The following is a 21,306-nucleotide window of genomic DNA, read 5'->3' on the forward strand; positions in this document are numbered from 1 at the left end:
TATTTTGCTAAACAAAATTTAATGACATAAAAAATAAAACTTTTGCTAAAAGATATTTTTGTAAAAAATAATTTATTTTTTTTAAAATAGATAAAATTAATATTAGTTAACACAAAAAAATTTAAAATGGATTAAAGATTAATTTTTTTAAAAGTTATAAAAAAGCAGAATATACATTTTATAAATAGAGAGAATGAGAATGTCATTTTAGTATCTTACAGAAAAAGAGAATGATATTTTCTCTAATTATAAATGTGATATTAGTTCAAACAGTAAATTTTTTATATTTGAACTAAAAAATCATATGAGTCTATATATAAAACCCAAAATATTCCAAAGTATAAGGAAAGAAAATTAAAAAGTTTAGAATTCTACTTGAATTGAAATTTGTCACACTGCACGTAAAAAAGTATTAAAAAATATAAGTAAAGAAAACAAAATTTACATCTATATATTTTTATATACACGACTCGACGAAACAAAAAGGTTGGAATTGAAGTTTCCCTTTCTAAAGACATGATATGGTAATAATCAAGAAATTCAAAACCTGCGGTTAGCAGGAAGATCTTTTGATCGGCCATAACCAAGAAAGAAATTAAAAAGTAAGTGGAGATCTAGAATGTAAGGCTGCTAGTTCTAGTTCGTTGATTGAGTATATATATTTAACACATTAAAGTTAGTATTATTCCATCAAAAGTTGACAAGTTTCTTTCACGCATTTGAAATTCTAAAATGATCCATATCCATCAATCCATCCAGCCATCCATCTCATGACTTGATAATATATAATCCTGTGTCTTGACTCCTGATCTTGCTTAATATAAAATAAATTAAAGTGTATTTCCGTATAAATTAACTTTTTTCATATATAACATATTAAGTTGGTTTAGTGATTAACTCATTAGTTCGTTTAAACAAGTATTGAAAGTTCGAATCTCACTTTGTACAAGCAGCAATACATTGGCCAGCTAATAAATTGTTATTACTCCATACATAACAAGTCAGTTAAAAGTTAAAACAGCAGACCAAACTAAATTAGCTATTTATTCATCAATTAAATTTCTGCACTGAACATTAAACAAATATGTGTATAAATGTTGATCATGGGGAGCAATGATTCCGTAGGTAGGACCATATGAAGTTATGATATATTCCTTTGCTACAGCTACAGGATAGGTAGCTAGGTGGTTAATGTAACTTGAGGTTTCATTCCAATAAGTTAGCATATATATTGAGTGAGGCGGGATTGGTGAGATAGATGCGTTAGCTTCCCTTCTGAATGACGCCATTGAAACAAGATCATATGGGACCCATTCCCATCACACTTCACACGATTGAATTGAATCAACAACCACCTAATACCAAAATTATATTTATTTTTATTTTCTATTTATTAGGCATGAAGAAGTAAGCAAAATGATGGACACGTTGGAGAAAGAGGTTGTCTGTGTGTGGCCTCCAAAACAACCAACAGAGACAAGTCATACTGATCCCATCAAACGGCTGAGAGAGTGACACGTGGCCGACATGCACACAGCGGAGGAAGAAGGAAGAGGAATATCCTTAGTCCTTAGTCATGGTAGTGGGGGGAACCATCATTAGGGATGCACATTTCACACACACACACTTTTCCCCACCCACTTGCATGCTTTTTGTGTGTTCAATCATACACCACCAATTTTCAACCTCTTCCTCTTTGCTAAGTGACTCACTCTCAATTCTCAATGAGCCTTGCACTCTATTCATCAATGTGTGTATGTGTGTTTCTTTGTTTGTTACCTTTCTATTCCATTCCATTCTACTTAGTTAGTACTGCTACTATTCATGAATTTGAAAGATCGCACATATGGTGTTTGATAAATTGCGTTGCTGTGTTGACTAATCCCAACAAAGTAACAAACCACTTATTCTCTCTCTTGAATGCGCCCTTACACTAATCTTTGCTTAGGAGACAGACATTGTGTTACTCTTCTCTCTTTCTTCTGTTACTGTCTCCCTCACCCTTAACCTTAACCTTAACCTGTTGGCTCTATCTATAACCGAACCACCTCCTAAGTTACTGCAACTCTCTCTCTATCTGAGGATTACTTGCATAAAACAGCTAAACCTCTCTTTCATCAACTTCACATGTTCCATGCACGTTGCTGCTGCCTACCTACTTCTCAGAATAATACTGGGCCTCTTTTATATACTATTTTCTTCAATTTATTTTACACTGCTATTCAAAGCTACTTGCACATTTTTAATTATTGAAGACCGGTTTTTCTGCTCTCTACCAAGGCTCAACCAATAAAGCATCAGTAGTATTACGTTGACAGGTATTTATTTATGTTCTCTTGTATTATTGATTCACTCTTTTTCTCTGGGGTTGAATTTGATGAAGGCTTTACTACTGATAGTATAGTGTGTAGTATTTTAATTAAAGCACTCAGTTTTAGGTTTTGACTTTCAACTCCTAATCCAGTTAAGAGCTTAAAAAAGTTGCTTCTTTTTCATTCTCTTACAAAGATGAAGTGCACTTTTGGCAGAAGATAATAAAACTTGTGGAAAGGGAACACGTACACTCTGGGTTCTGCTTAAAGAAAGTTCCAAAGGAATAGGGACAAAAAGAAAATGATAAAAACCTTGCGGTGCTGTGGTGAGGAGGGTAACTGCTGGAGAACCTTATCAATTAGAGAAGACAAAATCCACATATAATTGGATATAAATACCTTAATGCAATCCAAGAATCAAATATACATGTCATGTTGCAATTTAGCACAGACCAAAGAGTAGCCAGCTGACATTAATCATAATACTTATGTCAATTTTCATGATGTTCATGGCATTGGAATATTTCTGTATTGCCTCTAACAAAAAGGTGACATGGTGAAGCTTTGGGTGCAATCTTATTTGGAAGGAAAAAATATGAGACAGTTTTTCATCTGCTAGTTGAAAGCAATAAGTGTGCTGTGCCACAAAAACTTGATTTTTCTTTACCATCATCATTTGCCTGTGAAAAGCACACGCAACCAAAAACTGCATGTTAGATTTCAACTCATGAACAGTGGGAAGGGCCTAGTTAGCATTATTATCATATATTCCTCAATCTCAAGAACAATGGTTGATTCTTCTTCTGTACTTTATTTTCTCTATAATATGTATATTTTATTATTTAATTTAAAAGATTACCAAATCCCAGATAAAACGTGGATGGCAAGATGCTTTTGTGAAGTAATGCTGAGCTATTTCAGTAATTATTGAATATAATTGAGAGGAAAAAGGAGAAACAAAGGGAGAAAAGTGAAAAAGTTGGCCACCATCTTTCTTGATTTCTTATTATAATGTATAATTAATGGGGGGTGAGATAATTGAGAAGAGCATAGGCGTGGACCACTGCGGGCCTATTGTGAGTTTCAACTGAAAAAAGGTCTTTAAATTAGTTTATATGTCAAAGTTTTTTACAGACACAATGAAAGTGACTTCACAATGTAACCTCTGAAGAAAATGATCAAAACATTTGCCTTGTGAATCACTTTCTCAGGGATTTCCCATATCATTTTCTGAGCAAAGGCGTGTATTTTTGTGTATATGGAATAAGAAGTATCTTCTGAAGAGATTGCTTTGTGTATTAGTACACTACATATTTGCTTTGGATTTATATAACTTGTGAGCCACTATAAAAGCACTACTGATTTATGCTGGCTGACCTAATAGTTAATTCCAACTTGCACACAATATAAACATTCTTTACTTTACCACCTATCATCTAGAGACCCATCAGTCAAGGTAAAATGTATGCACTACGCATTTTCTGCCATGGTGTTGGTGCTTTCTTCTTTTGCTATTATCATGAATTTGAGTGGGGTTAGATGAGTAATCAATACCCATAATATTCAACTAGCAAAATTAATGCTATTAGCTGCATTTATAGTTTTCTATTATTTTTTGTCAAAAAAAGCTTTCATGAAATTGGTTGTGGATCATGCACCAAAAGAAATATATAGTACCAAAAATAGATTAACTTATTTTATAGGGTCAACGTTTTAACTAAATTAATATTTAGCACTTTTCCATCATCGGCTCTCATTTTCTTTTCTAATTCCTCTTTTCAAATTTTAGGATAAAACAATAATAATTTATGAGCAGCATAAGTTTGTCTGCCAACCATGGTGGAACTCTCACGTTGTTGAGTTTGTTGGTACATATGTCAGGCATGGGCACACAGGAGACAGAAAACCTTTAATCAACTTCACCTGCAACTACTCACAAAACCTTTTGAAGTGCATGTCTTCAGCAAAATACAGAAGTTATTGTTTATCTATCCCCATCTTCTCTGAACTGAAGGACTTCCATTTCATGCTTCTACACAAATCAATCAATCAGGTTGGCAGTGACAGAGTCCTTGCCAAATAAATAGAAAACTTGAGGTGAAGTCTTTGTTGCAGGTTTCTCCATTTTTTTTCAATACTTTATCTGGTGAATTTTTTTTCTTAAACACAACCGACAGAATGATGGGAGCATGATATCATGTCACGCTCTCCTCTACTTTCAGCCATTGTGATTTCTGATTTCCTTCTCCTTGTCTTCCACATCCACTCTTTTGCTTCAAAATATATGATGAAATTTAATAAGTTGGTGCTACCATGTTATTCTGCTCGTTTCATGATCATGAATCATCATGTATTATTCATCCTCGCATGTTCATCAACCAATTTGTTAACTACAGAGTACCAGAACCTTGACTTCATGGATCTATGGCAGTATCATTCAATGTACCGTATTCTGAATTTCTGCAGGCTTTGAAGCAGAGTTTATTTTCTTGAACATTTAAATCAAGAAATAAAAATGAAGTTCATGAAACTTGGGACAAGACCAGACACTTTCTTCACTGAACAAGCTACCAGGTATTTCCCTGCAACTCTTTATATCAAAATTCTGGGTACAACCCTTTTATAAATTAATTATGTAGTCTGATAATGCAGGACTCTGATATCTGAGATACCTGCAGACCTTGTGATACAAATCAACGATATTACTTATCTGCTACACAAGGTACTGAAACTAGAATGGAGTTGTGGCGTGTGTGGAAACAAAACAAAACAAAATGAAACCAACATTTAGTTCATCAATAATTGTGCTCTTTTTAGCTGCAGTTTCCGCTTCTTCCGAAATGTGGTCTTCTACAAAGGCTTTGCTATGATTCAAGTGATTCTGAGAGCTTCTCTCTTGAACTCCATGATATACCCGGAGGGGAAGAGGCTTTTGAACTCTGTGCCAAGTTCTGCTATGGAATTTCAATCAACATTAGTGCCCATAACTTTGTATCCGCACTCTGTGCTGCCAAGTTCCTCAGAATGAATGATTCCATTGAGAAGGGAAACTTCGTAGGAAAACTTGAGGCTTTCTTCAATTCATGCCTTCTTGAAGGTTGGAAGGATTCCATTGCCACGCTTCAGACAACTGCTACCTTACCAGAGTGGTCTGAGAATCTTGGAATTGTCAGAAAATGCATTGATTCAATCATAGAGAAAGTCCTCACACCCCCACAACAGGTCAAGAACTACACATCCATAAAACTGCCTCAATTGTCTTTAATTATTACTTTTTTGAAGTGACGATCTTATGCAGGTGAAATGGTCCTACACCTACACTAGGCCCGGTTACAACAAGAAACAACACCATTCTGTCCCAAAGGATTGGTGGACAGAAGATATTTCTGATCTTGACATAGATCTCTTCAGGTGTATAGTTATGGCTGTTAGATCAACCTATGTGCTCCCTCCACAGCTTATTGGCGAAGCATTGCATGTCTATGCCTGCAGGTGGCTACCAGGTGTCACAAAGCTTAGATATTCAGGCAGTTCAGCATCTCAGACAGATGAATCTAAGGCAAAGAACCGCAAAATTCTTGAAACAATCGTGAGCATGATTCCAGCAGACAGAGGATCAGTTTCAGTTGGATTCTTGTTTAGACTATTAAGCATTTCGATTCAGCTCGGTGTCTCCTCTGTGACAAAAACAGAGCTAATAAGAAGAGCAAGCCTTCAGTTTGAGGAGGCAACAGTCAGCGACCTGCTTTATCCCTCAAAATCTTCTTCGGATCAGAATTATTATGACATAGAGTTAGTTTTAGCAGTGCTGGAAACTTTCTTGAAGCTTTGGAAAAGAATGTCCCCTGGTGCCGTGGATAGCAACTACTTTTTGAGATCTATCAGAAATGTTGGAAAGCTCATTGATTCTTATCTTCAAGTGGTTGCAAGGGATGAGAACATGCTGGTGTCGAAGTTTGTGTCTCTTGCTGAAACTGTGCCCGGCATTGCTCGAGTAGAGCACGATGACCTCTACCAGGCAGTTAACATCTATCTTAAGGTGAAGTATTGCAAACACACCAGCATCTTACTTGAACAATTTGTTTAGACCTTTTAAACTTTCTTGCTTGGATGTCAAAATATTTACTCATCGAACAGATAACATTTCACAAGTTTTAGAACTATGAATATTGAAATTTCTATGACTAAGCAATCTAGAATCGTAGTTCACCAATAGGTGATATACTGCATACCAGTTCACAATTTATTTGCGTACTGGAATGTCGTAAGTATATTTTCCATGTAAAATATTTTAAATGTGGCATATGCGTACTGCGTATCAGTTCTCGTACAAGAACGTATCGCATTCCTTGTAACTAATCCTAGAATTCAATCGTCGCTATTGCTATTTTTGTAAATATAGGAAAAGGTTTTGAAGCTTTGAGTGTTAAGAGTTACCACTTATGGGTTGAACGCATGAACAGGTGCACCCTGATCTGAACAAGACAGACAAGAAGAGACTGTGTGGGATTCTAGACTGCCAAAGACTGTCCCCGGAAGCACGTGCCCATGCTGTGAAGAACGAGCTTCTGCCATTGAGAACAGTGGTGCAGCTGCTCTACTTCGAGCAAGAGAAAGGCTCCACCAACAAGGGGGAAATAACCACTAACAAACTACCAAAACCGCATGAGGTACTTCTTGGAGCCAAGCATAGACCAAGAGATGCACAAAGCAAGCAGTCATTGGCCTTGGATAAAGAAGAACTCAACGTGGAAGAAGCCACAACAAGAGCCTCTCTTCCTCCTGAAAGCAGAGAAAAGAAGACTCTTCACCACTTGAGTAGTAAGAGATTAGATGGTAAGTTGCCATTGGACTTGGAGAGAAAGATGGTTATAAAAGGAGACATTGAAGAAACAGGGTCAGAGAGGGAGAAGGTGAGGGGACACATCAGAGAGGAAAGTGTTTCGAGCTGCAAGTTGGAGTTGGATCCTAAGAAGATCATACAGAGAGCAAGAAGTAAATCAGAACATGGACGTGAAAAGGGTAGGTAGATGATTATTTGATGTTAGTGATCTTTGAAAATTAAAAAAAATAAAAATAAAAGAATTCATCATAGCCTCCTCCTAATTAAGTGAGCAATTTGTAACCTTCCAATTCTTATTTGTTTCTTTTTTTAAGGGTTCATAAAATCATAAAAATGTAAGCAGTGTATAAATCCTTTTGGTACTATCATCTCTTGTTTCCCTTATCTATGATCATCAGGATCTAGTGTTAGACTGTAGTGAACTAGTGGTGATTAATTCTACAAATTGTCAAAGGCTGACCGCTGATGCACTTCCCATCACATTATTTTGCAAAGAGAAGAAAGGAAATCAAAATCATAATTTATTTCATATTTATCCGGGGATCATGCTGGGTACCTCTTTAGGGTGTTCAAACTTATGAATCCCGATAGCCAAACAAATTATATTTCATAGGATTTTTTTTAAAATTTTATTTGAATATTTATGATTTTGTAATGGTCTTATTGTTTTGATATCAACTTTTTCATACCTAAAATTCAAATTCGATATTTTCTTTCTGATTTTTCACTACCAGTCCATAGAACAACTAATTTATCACAAATTTGACTTTTATAGTTAGCTAATAAATTATTACATACAATTGAAACTTTTAACATATTTAAACTTATATTTAACGGATTTTTTTCGTTATAAATTATTAAAAATAATTATTTTCACAAAACACAATTTTGATCTTTATTTACAGGAATGCACATTTTATTTTTTGTAATTAGGACAAGTTCGCCCTATCCCCAGCGAACTCTATATAGAGTTTGCCGCACCCTCAGCTACTCTTTGTAAAGTTCGTCGCATTATAAATTGGAAGTGGGACCATTGTCCCTTGTCCTTTTCTTTTCAAATCTTCTCCCAATTTTTATTTTATTAGAACTTTTTGTATTCTGGCGTTCAAGAGATTTGAGGTTAGGAATTAAAATGTTAGTTTGAGTAATTTTTCTTAGATTAGTTAGAGTTACCTATTATTTCTTAGTTAGTGGTTGCATGCTAGTTATAGTTAGAGTTACTGTTTACTTATTTCATGTTATTCGGTGGTTGTTGATTGTTTTTAACATGTGAATTAGTATAAGCTGTTAGTCTATTTCTTAGTTAGTTTAGTAAGAAAATTGGTTTAAGTTGTTAGTCAAATCTTAATAAAATTAAATTAGAATGTGGGGTTAAGTGGGTAATAGGGTACGGCTGGCTAGGGTTTTACTAAAAGTGAGGTAGATAAGTAGTAGTTATCAAATACGTTTGTTTATAAATCCCGCTAATGTGAAACAAATGTTGATAAGTACATGTTATTTTGTTTAAATTTGTTGTGGTTAGATGGAGCAGCAGTTATTAGGATATGAGGGGACTCTGTACAGATTAAATCAGGTTGAGCACATTGTTGGCAGACTTGATCGAGTGGTATGATGATATCCTTGTCGTTTATCTCTCTTTAATTATGAAACAGTGAACTTGTGCTATTTAGAGTTGACGCTGTTTTTTTGTTTTGTTTTTAATTTTATCCTTCCGTTTGGTAGGCGCTTCGGATCTTGCGTACTAGGCGAAATTTGATGACGAGGCCACCGGAGGCGATTGGGCCATATCTCAGACAAGTCGGGTTTGAGTATGTGGCCTACATGGTTGAGTTCAAGCATAATTGGCCACTTGCCTCGATATTGTTAGAAAGGTAGAGACTTGAGCCCCACACCTTTCATCTAGCATGCGGGGAGATGACCATCACGTTGCAGGACGTGGGGTATCAGTTGGGACTCAGGATCGATGGTGCTCCTGTGAGCGGGTGCATAGGTAGTTGGGAGCAGCACCACCAGGGACGGACCATTGAGGACTTTTGTCAGCAGTTACTGGGTGTTGTACCTAGCGTGGAGGACAGACAGTCATAGACGAAGTGAACTATCAAACTGTTGTGGTTCCTGAACACTGTCAGTGGAGAACTGGAGCAGGACGTCATTGGGTAAAGGACCAATTGGACGTCATTGTCTCGAGACTCAACCTAGAGAAGTGGTCCGGGCAATCATACGGTTGAGAAATAGCGGGCTGTGTTAGGGCAATTTGTGTGTCACCATAATATTTCATCTCTTCTTCATCGTCACCATCATTAGGAATTTCGGCAGGTTCTTCTTCGACATCGTCTCCATCATTGGGATTAACTCTATACTAATCCATCATCGGATCCTTAACAGCGGAACCATCGTGACTTTCACCGCCGTCATCCAACTCAGCATTGTCCACTTCAACATTAAACCCTTCTTGACTACCTTCAAGAGCCATATTCAAATCTACCATTGTCCGCCTGATATTTCATCTAACAGGCCCACTCAACGGACTATCGTCGACAGTATCCGCAGACGATCATCGGCCACCCAAATCAACGAGGAACACAGCTAACTCCAACAGATGAACATTTGCCCAGCGGTTGTGTCAAAACCATATAAGACGTACGTCATTGTCGTCGCGCAGACGATACCTGATTAAAAATACCATAACGTTTTTATCACAAGCGTGTTCACATAAATATACCACCAGCAGAACAACACAGTTGTGACATACCTTATATAAATTAAAGTACCATCTATTTCGGTTGGATATTTGTAGTAGATTTTCTTCACCTTCTTTGTCTCTTGCATTCCCACAGAGAGTAATACCAAATTCTTTAACAGCTCTAAACAATTGATTTCTGCTGTCAGATGGGTAAATATAGGTTGGTTCGATCTAAAAACGATAGAACATTCCTCATCATACACAATTTCTCCATCATAATGAATGGATAACAGTGGATTTCTTGCCATTGTAAAAATTTGAGATAATCAACAACTAAAAAGCTTGTCGAGAACAAATTTTGGTGCTCAACTTCGTTGTGTTAGGGCCATTTAGAGGAAAAACTTCGCATCGAGTTCGTCGGGGATGCGGCAAACTCTCTATATATTATAGAGTTATAGAGTTCGCCGGGGATACGACGAACTCCGTAAAAAATATGGAGTTCGCGTGGGTGTACGATGAACTTGCCCTAATTACCAAAAAAAAAGTGTATTCCTGTAAATAAAGATCAAAACTGTGTTCCGTAAAAATAATTATTTTTAATAATTTATAACGGAAAAAAAATTCTATATTTAACTTGTTCAAATAAGATTTGGTTGGGCTTCAATCCAAAAAGAAAAAATGAAAAAAATTATATAAAAAATATTCAATAAGTTAAAATTAGCTCATAAGTTATTCGAGTTAAATGAGATAATTTAAATGTGAACTATATGATTATTAAAATTGTAAATCATATTTATTTAAAGCCAATATTTTTATTATTTTATATTTGAATTAAGATTAATTAATTTTTTATTTTTTTACTAAAATACTAATTCTGTAATATTTTCTTTTAAATTTTAAAATTAAATTACATATATTTTTAAATTATTTGTTTCAAAGATAATTTTTACACATGTAAAAATGTTTTTACATAAAAAATTAATAATTAAAACATAAATATATATTATATTAATAAAAATATTATTTATACGTTGAAATTAACTATCAATATATTTATGTATAAATAAATATATATAATTTAATTTATTTTTAATGTGTTTTTATATTCTAATATGTATTTTATAGTAATAACTGATTTTAATAATTAATTTTAGTGCACACATAATATAATTGTGTATTAAATAATTTTTTTGTTTTTGTATTAAATAATTTAATAAAACATGTTAAAATAGAGAAAGTTACAAACCATTTTTATAGCTATTCTTGTGAGACCAAAAATACTGATCCAAATATCCAATGATCCAATAAATGTTTTGCGTGGAACTGAGCAAAGCATGAAAAATTGAAAACCAAAACCACCAGTCAAGAGCCACGTGTGCAGCTAGGTGAGCCAAAACCCAAAAATTGGGTTCTCCTCAAAATTTTGTTCTCTCCTCTCTGAAAAATGGTTCTTCCTTTCTAATTTGCCAAAGCCCACTTCTCTCATTCTTCATTCTTCATTCGCATCTTTCGGTAGATTCGAGCCAACGTTCAAAATTTTGCAATTACTCACCAGTCACCACCTTATGAACAGATTAATGAATACTCTCCCTAATCATAATCATAACTAAACCCATATATAAATAAAAAAGAATAAAGAAGCTTGATGCTTTTCAATTTGTCCCTAAATTGCAATTTACAGAGGCAGACAAACATGTCCGAGAATATTGACTTCAACAACCTCTCGCTTTCCTTCTCTCTCTGCTTTTTCTGATAGGTAAACCCCACTTCTTTATCTCTACAGTTCTTATCTCAATTATTTCTTGTTGCTTTTTTGTTTTTAATTCTCTGAAGTATTCAACTTGTAGATCCAATTTCAAAAGCCCTAGTTTTTTATCTTTCTTTCTTTTTTATGTGTTTCAATCAATCAATAACCAATGATTATGTCTCTGTTCATCGTTGCACGGTCCGTATCTACTCCCTGCATTTTAATCCTTTATGGCTCTGGATTCGGAATCTGCAATGGATTTTCAACTAAGGCCTACGTCTAGTTTACATTGTTATTGTGTTTTTGCCTTGATTGATGCATATCCAGCTAAACATCTCATCCTTTCCGTGTAACTGTGTGCTTATGTCTGAATTTTATGCTCTGCAATTGGTAATTTGATTTTTTATTACCGGGTCTTAGGTGCAATCACGTTGATAAGACTTCTTTAACCTGATTGCCTCAAAATTGGTTTGGCAGCCTATTTGATTGGGGATTGAATTCATGGAGATTCTCTTTGAGATCATGTTTCTGCTTTCTATGGTTAAGGATGTAGAATATTTGTTCGAGTAAAATAGGCTAATTGAGTGAATCTGTTTTGGTGTGTCTGAATACATGAATTATTAAATTCTCTAGTAATGACAGCGAGTTGACTTTTAAGCTATATTCTCTTAGAAGGTGGAAACCTTTTTCCGAATTCATACTGTATTGAAATATTAAGCATGCACGATGGATTCATATACAAATCAATTTAATGCTAAATGGAATTTTATATTTACCTCCTGCTGTTGATCGGAACACTACTGTATCTGTGCATGTTAAATTAATGGCATAGCTGAAGTGTTTTGGCTTCTTATAATGATACTCAAATGCATGGAACAATGATGTTATTGAGGTGGACCATTCGAGCTCACGCATGGTTCTAGACTTCTAGTTATCGAAATTCTAGAAGTTTTTGTTCTATTGCAATATGTTTAGTTTGTACTCAGAGTCTTAGAGATTTGGACTCTTGGAAATAAAGAAATTGTCGATTATATCTGTATATCCTATAACACTTTCTAATTTTTATGACACTTGTCTTCGAGTCTAAGTGGCAACAATGAGGCTTCTGAAGGGGAATGAGAATTGTAATTGTGTTCTTAAATGTTGTCAGATTTAAATCACGAATTGAAAACATTTCTTTCGTTTTCCTTTTCCACAGCAGCTTGAATTTGAATATTGCTTGTGGTATACCTGTCAAACAATGTGTCAAATAATGGACAGTTTAGGCTTGACTTATCTGCTATGCAGTCCTCTCTCATCTGCTTGAAAGTGTAGGTGACCATAGGCAATTCACCATACTCACCATTGAATTTTCTGGATTTCAGGTATGGGGAGTTTTGACATCCGGGAAATATCATGGTGCAGTGCCTAGACGGATTAAAGCATTTGTGTGCTGGTCTGGTAAATTGTTGTGATTCTGATTCATCAAAGCAACCCAGAGGCTTAGAAAATCCAGAAGTTCTTGCAAGAGAGACAGTGTGTATGTTATTATTGCCTATTTCTTTCCATCTTATGTTGTGAGAAGCTTTTCAAGGGATGATTAATCATGTATCACATTGTAAATTAAACTTTATGTTAGCAGTTGTGAGTTGACATTTATAACAAACTATCGATCCTGGTTGCATCTAATTATGGTCCTACCATGCTTATCTTTGCTTCTTGGGTCTCGCACAGGCACATAGGCAAGATTTCTTGCATATTGTATTTGCAGATCTTATAGAATTATTTATTGATTACTGTTTAATTCACTGATAATTACGCCGAAGTACTGGGCTTAGGGGTGCCTTATGACACTTACCTGTCGATACGCCAATGGACAGATCTTTTAAGTTACTGTAAGCAAATATATTGTTGTTATCTGGAAATCATGACAATGATCTTGGCACTGTGTAGATATTTCCAGTGATTTATGAATGTCTGAAAATTAAGCTGCTATCTACGAGTATTTGTACAACTGGATTCTATTGTTTAAAGGAACTTGTTCAAATCCTGAAACAATTCTCTTTTCTATTTCTCATTTTTCTTTGCTTGTCAAAAGCTTAAAATGAAGTGGTTATTTATCAGTTTGATTACCGATGCAGTTAGTGTAAGTGAGATAGAAGCACTTTATGAACTGTTCAAGAAGATCAGCAGTGCGGTGATTGATGATGGATTAATTAATAAGGTGAATTATGACAGTGTCCTGTCCTGTCTTTCTCTCATTTGTGTTATGGTATCTGTATTTGTACATTTCAGGATGATTTCTTTCTTTCAGCATGGTATTTGTACTTGATGGTTTTCTTATTTTATATGGCAGGAAGAATTTCAGTTGGCACTATTTAAGACAAACAAGAAGGAGAGCTTGTTTGCAGATAGGGTTTGTAGAGCTTTATCTTATAATTTTATGTACAACTTCTTTTAATCTATTGTCTGAGAGTAAGAAACAATAAATAAGCATATAACAAAAGAATTTTGAATTTATTTATTTGTGTATTTGTTGGGAAATTCTAACTCTTATAATTTAGCTGTGGATAAGAGTTGCAATTTCTGAAGAAAAAATGTAAAAGTTTATCTTCAGTTACCATTCTATGTAGATTAGCCTGTTGGACTTATTCCACCTTGTTATTATGTGTGGTTATAATAGGCCACCTTTTTTTTTTTACCCCCTTTATTAGCTGGATTAGACTTCTCTTCTTGGATAATGCTTATGATCCCACATAGTGTATACATTATAATATTAATCTCAGAAAAGTATTTGTTTTCTATTCATGATCTTGCATTTTCTGAATTCTGTAGGTGTTTGACTTGTTTGACACCAAGCACAATGGGATACTTGATTTTGACGAGTTTGCACGTGCTCTCTCTGTCTTTCATCCCAATGCTCCAATTGATGATAAAATTGAGTGTGAGATGACCAATTCTAACAAGACTAGACTTATATTCTTGTGAACAATTTTATTTGGGTTTAGAAAGGTGTGGGTATTTATTGGATGGGGAGGTAGATCATATCTATTGTTTTTAGCATGTCAGGCTTCTCTAAAGTGAGGAGGTTAGTCACCCTTAAATCAAGGTAGTGAGATGCACACATCATGGGAGTTATGAATTAGTGCCTCACTTTTACTTCATAAAGTTTCTCACTTTAGGGGATCTTTTTTTTGTTTTCAGTAGTCTATTCATTTATCTTACTGCACTTTCTATTTGTTAGTAATCCATGTGCTTGTTGGGGATTTCCAACTTTACTCCTTTGCAGTTTCATTTCAATTGTATGATCTCAAACAGCAAGGATTTATTGAGAGACAAGAGGTAATTTATTTTTCCTTATATTCTAATTAAATGAAGAAGTTTTGTCTGCTGTTCTATACACTATTTTGTATTCTGTTTGGGTTACTTGACAAATAATGTAGGAAAAAATTGTGTTCGCAACTGAATGTATACCTTGCACAATTTGTTTTTCTGAAGCCCATTGGCAGTGTATTTTCTATTCTCTTTTGGTGGAAATATACAAGACCCTTGATTGAAAATCAGGAATATCTCATGAATTTCTTAAAGGTAGATTGGACCCTGTTGCCTCATGGCCTACTGTCTGGCTTTGATTCGGAGATGTCAAAAGTTGGAATATAGATTATTACCTGTTCACGAATCCAAAAACTGTATTGTTTTTTGCCAAGTTGATTTATAGAACATAACCTGTTCTGCGTTGACAACCTGAGCTCAGTGATTATTAATAAGAACTGTGAACAACGTATATGAGTTGGTAGTCCATTGCAAGGCACTCACTAAAAGGCAGGTTTAATATGTTTAGCATAAAAACTGAAGCCCAAGGTCATGGCTAAATTATTTGTTTATCATACCTGCGTATAGGTTATTTTGTCTTGCGCTTTAGCACTGTAAATTATCGGTCCTTTAGAACTATATATTACTTTTCTTCTTGACTTTTACCTCTTAAAAACTCAAGTTTATGCTTAAAATTTAATTGTAAATGAGTTTAGCATGATGTGTTAGAATCTCAGTACCATAATTTGTGTTATTTTCTTTTGTGCTCTATAATCTGTCTGATCTAAAATGTTTTTTGTTATTGGCTGTGCCTGTACTTGATATGTATTGATGATCATTTTCTTTTATGTATAGGTAAAACAAATGGTGGTGGCCACTCTTGCTGAATCTGGTATGAATCTCTCGGATGATGTGATCGAAAGTATCATTGACAAGGTGCTTCAGTTATCTGATAAAACTTTGTTTTTGGCATTTTATTTGGCTTTTCTTGATGTCTGGAACTAATTTTCTCACTCATTAAATTTACACTCATCAGTCATCAAGTGTGTATGTTATATGTAATGCATGCCTACTCTGGAAATTAGCAATCTAGTTTTTCCTGTTTGTGATTGATTTTTAAAAATCTGGCAGCTAACCCTGTGGAGTCTCCAATTTTTTTATTTATTTATTTAGAAGTGTATGTTCTTTAGACAGATGCATGTTTACTCTTCAATTATTTCTCATAAATTAGTCACTACGGGGGGCAATTATGTATTCTTTGTTCTGTATTTTCGTGTTTTTACTCTAAGATTCTCTACTAAATTTCTCTTTAAAGTAAATAAAGCGAAGCTTCTTCAGTCTTAATTATTATTGAACTCTTAGTTTCATGATTGTTGATAGCAATGGCATAAACCATAACTCGTTTGCTATCACAATTGTGTCTCTTTATCTGTCACTGACAGTTTTTAAACCATTTAGACATTCGAGGAAGCTGACACAAAACATGATGGGAAGATCGACAAGGAAGAATGGCGAAACCTTGTATTGCGGCATCCATCTCTTCTGAAAAATATGACTCTTCAGTACCTTAAGTGAGTCGCTTCAGTACATTGATATTGAAATCTTGAAATTCAATTGAAAGAGATCGATCTAAGTATGCTTTTTATTAAACTCTGGATTCTAACATCTCACTTAAATTGTTTCCTTGCAGAGACATCACCACCACATTTCCCAGTTTTGTGTTTCACTCTCAAGTCGATGACACTTGAGGCAACTATATCCATGCCAGTATCAGTGGGGTTGACTGGGAATGGCTTTGCTTCGATTTTTTCTTGTGAATGATTGGGTGCTCTGAAGGATTATTTGGAAGCGTATGGATTGATTTGGAGGTTGTTTATATTTCCATTATGAGTAGAAAGAAAGAACCTTAGATTGAACAAATGGGTTTGCTTAATTATTTGTTTCAATTGAGAATAAAAGGGGAACAGAATAGAACATTAAGGTGTTTAAGCAGCACCTTGGAATTTTGGTGAGAAATATGTTGCCATTAAGTGGTGTGCAAAGGCTCCAGAAGACTATGAAGATGTGTTTAAACAGACGCATATGGACATGCAACATGCAACATGCAACATGCAACATGCAACATGCCCATCGTTAAGAGCTGCTTCACAGTACACACTTGATTGAGATTACATTACATGGCATGTTAATTCTCATAGCCAAAACCAACCATGCCTTCCACCCGTCCCTGAAGATTTTAAAAACAGAAAAAATTGTTCTTTCTATCACTTTTCTTTCGCTTTTTGCCATTATTTTCTTCAAGGTTGGCGATAAATTATGAGAGTCAACGATGTCTGTTTTATTGTAATTATAATTTTTGAATGGGTATGGGTTTGAGAAATTAATTCAAACAAAAAACTGAGTGCCTAAAATCACTGGTTGTCAGAAGTGTCTTTTATTCATGTCTACAACTTCATTAACAGTATTAGATTAATTTAACGCGTAACGGTAAATGCTACATAGACACTAGAAAGAGAGAACTGGTTTTGGTGCTGTTCCATGGCATTGGCATCTAAGTACATGCTGGAATGTTAGTACCTTTGTGGATCTTGTGAATCATGAGAAAGTTCAGACACGTTAAAACAAAACATACATTAGTATCTTCATACTGCAAAGTCTGCAATATAACATTTGGCTTCCAAGAAATTTTTTGAGAAAAATCAGAGGCTCCACCCTTCCAACCAAGTTGAACAATAATAAAACTATTAGTGTGATTTGTTCTTTTCAGTCATGAAACAAAAGGCACTAGAACAAGCATCAATGATGAATCGTTTAATATTGTAAAAGTCAGTGTTTGTTCCATCTCTTGTATGATATACATTGAGTGAATAATATATGGTGAGCTGCAGATCAATAATGCTGTTTGGTATGTTTCTAATTGCTTACATCAGCTATTCTACTTTTACTTCCAGATCCATCATCCATCAAAAACCTGCTCATGAAACCTCTAAATTGATAAATTCCCACACTGAGACTTAAAAAATCCATTGGATAATTAAAATTACCAGCAGAATGCAGAGATGATATTTATATGTTGTTGTTATCTGAGAAGCAGATGAATCAGAATCTTTATCCTTAACTCCCAAAATAAAACGACAAGCCCCAACTGAAGGGTCTCTAGAAGTAACCACACCAAGACCATCAAAATTGCAGCTTCTTGCATCTTGCATTTGCAGCTGATAGTAACTATTAAAGGCGTATGAAATGTTACCCTTTTCTCCAATTCCATTACAAGAACCTCCATAGTTTAGAGTAGTGCAGTCTGCAACACTGCATGCCATTCTCACATGGTTTGCCACATTATTCATATCACTGGAAGCGCTTGCCACACACCATCTTGAAGGTAGGTACTCAACATTCTTTGCATTCTTCAACTCCTTGTTTCCAAGGCCAAGGTTCAATGGATATTTAGGTTTTCCATCAAAAGAGAATATCCCCCAGTGTCTCTCAAAGCTTCCTGGAAGTATGCTCTTTGCTCCTTCATCCAGCAGGCTAAAGATATAAATATCCATAGGCGGTGAATTCGGCCTCAACGGTGTCCCTTTGTTGCTTAGGACATGATTGACTAGGCCTTGATTGAAGACCCTTGCTGCAGTGATATTCGCACCCATGGCTCCATCGGAGGGCCATCCGATTTCTCCAATGACAATAGGCATCTGGCCATACCCAAGTTTACTGAGAGCTGCAACCAAAGTGTCATAGTTGCCATCAAAGGCATTGGTGTAAACATTGGGGCCATCTATGACAGGATGAGTTGTTCCCTCAAAGAATGCATAGTCTTGAGGGAACTCTCCATTGTCATAGAGGCTGAGAAATGGATAGATATTAACAATGAATGGGGCTCCATTTGAGTTGAGGAACTGAACCAGCTGAGTCATTATCTGGGTCAGTTCTGGCCTGAATGCACCTTGGGATGGAACTGTGGACTCATAGGCATCTGCATTGCATGGCACAACTAGTTTTACAGAGCCAGCTAGATTTGCTTTCACTATGGACTCTTGTAGATTCTGTATTGCCGGAATCACAAAATTCTGAAATTCACCATTATAACTCGTCAGGAATGGCTCATTTCCAACAGCAATATACCTGCATTAACAGGCCCAAGATGGAATCATGATTCACATCCATCTTGATAAAATACCATAAACTATAATCAATTTGCATTGGTCGAGTGAGACAGCTTGCTCGTTTGTTTAAACAATAGTTGTGGGTTTAAATCTAGTTTGTCTTATGTATGCAGCAACTCGCCTTAATATTTTGGTCCCTAATATTGTTTCACTGAATGATTATCCGTGGCTTAAGGGAAAAAAAAACAAGAAACAGTCTAGTGCAAAAGGATCTTGCTAAAATTACTCATGAACTAATAGGCATACAGATTGTTAGAAAGTAAATAATTAAAGATGGTGGTGCAGTAGAATCAGCTTGTGTTTGGTGACAGAAGCAATAAAGCTTAAAAAAGCATGTAATGATTATGGAAAGTTACGTTACCTGATAAGAGCGCCATGCTTGGACATATAAGCAGAAACATTCTTCTGAATCCACATGTCTGCAGCTGAAGGAGATGAGCTCAAGAGAGAGAGATGCTCGTTAGGGATGCCAAGCATGATCTCAATCCCACTCCCCATCAGTGCCTTCAACACCTCCTCCTCTGCCTCGAACAACTTCACCTTCCCAATCTTATTATCTTTCAGCAGATCAACCACCGTCGTCGGCTTTAGCTTCCGGAACGACACCGTCCCCCAGTTCACCCCTATTCCCGTCTCTGCCACCGCACCAGAAGCACCACACAAGGCTAATATCACCACCACCACCATCACCAACATTTTTAGCTTCCACTCACAATCACACTCTTGTAAGTTGTAACTGCCTCGCGTTAATAATAATGGTTCATATTACTTGCGTCTCAGAAAAATAAATGTTGTTTTCACTTTTCAGTTTTCACACATTTGGAATCTGTTTTTTTGAACTGGTGACCGGGATTATTATCGGTTGTCATGAACAACTTTTGTGGTTTGGGTTGTCAACTTGCCATACGTATTTGTATAAGTAATTTTCATACTTTACTAGTTTACTTATGCCCATCAAATATGAAATGAATCATCATCCTATAATTCTACACGTAAATTAAGGGAACATAGGAAATCATTAGTTTAAATTACTTTATTTTATTTAGCAATTATTATGATAAATACAACAATATGGAATTAGTGGATGATAGATGATTAAGGTAGAAGGTGACATTGGTTTTATGTGAAACTGAAACATGGTGTTCCTTCCAGCAAGGATCAATTATGACGAGGCTGTTGATTATTTGAATTAGGAATTAGTGAAATAGTGGCTTGGGCAGGAAAAGACCAATTACGTTTTCAACTTTATAACGAACACTGCAGCGGATGAAGCTCTGATCGTTCACTTGGAGACAGAGTGAGCCATTGGATTTACTCATATATATAATCATGGAGATTAAGCACATTTAAATTACGCAGTGGGACACTGACCAACGAGGATTTGAGCAAAACGGGACATGTGTACAAGGTTGTTTGTCGTTTGCCAAAGTGAGGGACGAGACAGACAGGGAGAGAGAGATGCGGAGAAGTCAACAGCTGGGTTTCTACTGTGTAGGGTCCGACATTTTTGACGTGGCACTGCGAGCTCTTGACGGCGGTGGTGTCCCCCTTTATCTCAATTCTCATCCCTCTGGTATTCCTCCATTCGCCCTTTTTTTATAATTAATCTCCATTATAAATAAGAATTTAATTTTTTTTGGTGGCTTAAATAAGTAACAAAAAAACAACAAAAATAAAGGCCCACTAGCTAGTACACTTACCACTTTGTGCAATGTCATATTTATTGAATTTTATAACTTAAATTACATAGTCTTTTCATACTCATTTATAAATAAAAAAAAAGATTACGAGTTCGAATTTTCTTATCTTTGGTCCAATCCAGTAAAAAAAATCCACTAACCATCGATTATTGTGTCTCTCTTTTTTTTATCCGTGACATTTACGTAACTAAATTTATAAATAAAATATTTTAGGCATCAAAATTAAATTATTATAAATAAAATGCTTTTTGTATACTAAGTATTTTTTTGGTGCCACCAAATGAGAGTTAAACACCAAAGTGGTCCCTGAGATTCACAAAATGCATTGATTTAGTCCCTGAGTTTCCAATTGCACAAATTTAGTCCTCCAGATTGAAAAAAAATGCATCAAGTTGGTCCCCGCATATATTGAAAAAAATGCATCAAGTTGGTCCCCCGCATATTTTCCGGCCAGATTCCTTACCGCCGGGAGTGACGTGGCGAATGAGTGCCACGCTGGAGTGTCCAACGGTTGGATGATGTGGCAAATGAAACTTGATGCACCAATGTTGTCCCTGATTCCTT

General features: G+C 35.5%; 3 protein-coding genes across 6 annotated transcripts; 2 read left to right on the forward strand and 1 right to left on the reverse strand.

Annotated features, from left to right (window-relative positions):
- Positions 1-1,694: 1,694 nt before the first annotated feature.
- On the forward strand, positions 1,695-7,688 carry LOC107465893 (BTB/POZ domain-containing protein At5g47800). Of its 3 annotated transcripts, none has more exons than XM_016084876.3 (7): positions 1,695-2,318; positions 4,194-4,409; positions 4,779-4,886; positions 4,965-5,034; positions 5,130-5,534; positions 5,611-6,351; positions 6,776-7,688. In XM_016084876.3, exons 3-7 carry the CDS (start codon positions 4,828-4,830, stop codon positions 7,340-7,342), a joined length of 1,842 nt encoding a protein of 613 aa, XP_015940362.1. In that variant the 5' UTR covers positions 1,695-2,318; positions 4,194-4,409; positions 4,779-4,827; the 3' UTR covers positions 7,343-7,688. The 3 variants fall into 3 exon arrangements, with proteins under 3 accessions (XP_015940362.1, XP_015940375.1, XP_020982748.1); XM_016084889.3 differs by having other exon boundaries at positions 1,697-2,318; positions 5,136-5,534; XM_021127089.2 differs by lacking the exon at positions 1,695-2,318 and adding an exon at positions 3,545-3,768.
- Positions 7,689-11,215: 3,527 nt separating this feature from the next.
- On the forward strand, positions 11,216-17,290 carry LOC107465877 (calcineurin B-like protein 3). Of its 2 annotated transcripts, none has more exons than XM_016084853.3 (9): positions 11,216-11,594; positions 12,950-13,104; positions 13,706-13,788; positions 13,921-13,980; positions 14,400-14,508; positions 14,854-14,906; positions 15,732-15,812; positions 16,335-16,447; positions 16,567-17,290. In XM_016084853.3, the coding sequence occupies exons 2-9, from the start codon at positions 12,981-12,983 to the stop codon at positions 16,622-16,624; spliced, it is 681 nt and encodes a 226-aa protein (XP_015940339.1). In that variant the 5' UTR covers positions 11,216-11,594; positions 12,950-12,980; the 3' UTR covers positions 16,625-17,290. The 2 variants fall into 2 exon arrangements, with proteins under 2 accessions (XP_015940339.1, XP_015940343.1); XM_016084857.3 differs by lacking the exon at positions 11,216-11,594 and adding an exon at positions 11,631-11,783.
- A 428-nt stretch (positions 17,291-17,718) lies between these two features.
- Positions 17,719-19,692, reverse strand: LOC107465871 (glucan endo-1,3-beta-glucosidase 5-like). Its single transcript, XM_016084848.3, has 2 exons — positions 19,404-19,692; positions 17,719-19,001 (listed from the first exon to the last, which is right to left on the reverse strand). Exons 1-2 carry the CDS (start codon positions 19,538-19,540, stop codon positions 17,891-17,893), a joined length of 1,248 nt encoding a protein of 415 aa, XP_015940334.2. The 5' UTR covers positions 19,541-19,692; the 3' UTR covers positions 17,719-17,890.
- Positions 19,693-21,306: the final 1,614 nt, after the last annotated feature.

Source organism: Arachis duranensis, chromosome 1, assembly GCF_000817695.3.
Source record: "Arachis duranensis cultivar V14167 chromosome 1, aradu.V14167.gnm2.J7QH, whole genome shotgun sequence".
NCBI lineage: Eukaryota > Viridiplantae > Streptophyta > Magnoliopsida > Fabales > Fabaceae > Arachis > Arachis duranensis.

What these genes read in the sequence shown, in the direction of transcription:
- LOC107465871 (XM_016084848.3), bottom strand. Translation starts at nt 19,540, where the DNA reads ATGGGGAGTGGGATTGAGATCATGCTTGGCATCCCTAACGAGCATCTC. An exon ending in AAGCATGGCGCTCTTATCAG is followed by an intron (nt 19,002 to 19,403) that starts GTAACGTAACTT and finishes CTGTTAATGCAG; the next exon opens with GTATATTGCTGTTGGAAATG.
- LOC107465893 (XM_016084876.3), top strand. Translation starts at nt 4,828, where the DNA reads ATGAAGTTCATGAAACTTGGGACAAGACCAGACACTTTCTTCACTGAA. An exon ending in TTACTTATCTGCTACACAAG is followed by an intron (nt 5,035 to 5,129) that starts GTACTGAAACTA and finishes TGCTCTTTTTAG; the next exon opens with CTGCAGTTTCCGCTTCTTCC. An exon ending in TCCTCACACCCCCACAACAG is followed by an intron (nt 5,535 to 5,610) that starts GTCAAGAACTAC and finishes GATCTTATGCAG; the next exon opens with GTGAAATGGTCCTACACCTA.
- LOC107465877 (XM_016084853.3), top strand. Translation starts at nt 12,981, where the DNA reads ATGGTGCAGTGCCTAGACGGATTAAAGCATTTGTGTGCTGGTCTGGTA. An exon ending in AATTGATGATAAAATTGAGT is followed by an intron (nt 14,509 to 14,853) that starts GTGAGATGACCA and finishes ACTCCTTTGCAG; the next exon opens with TTTCATTTCAATTGTATGAT. An exon ending in TCGAAAGTATCATTGACAAG is followed by an intron (nt 15,813 to 16,334) that starts GTGCTTCAGTTA and finishes TAAACCATTTAG; the next exon opens with ACATTCGAGGAAGCTGACAC.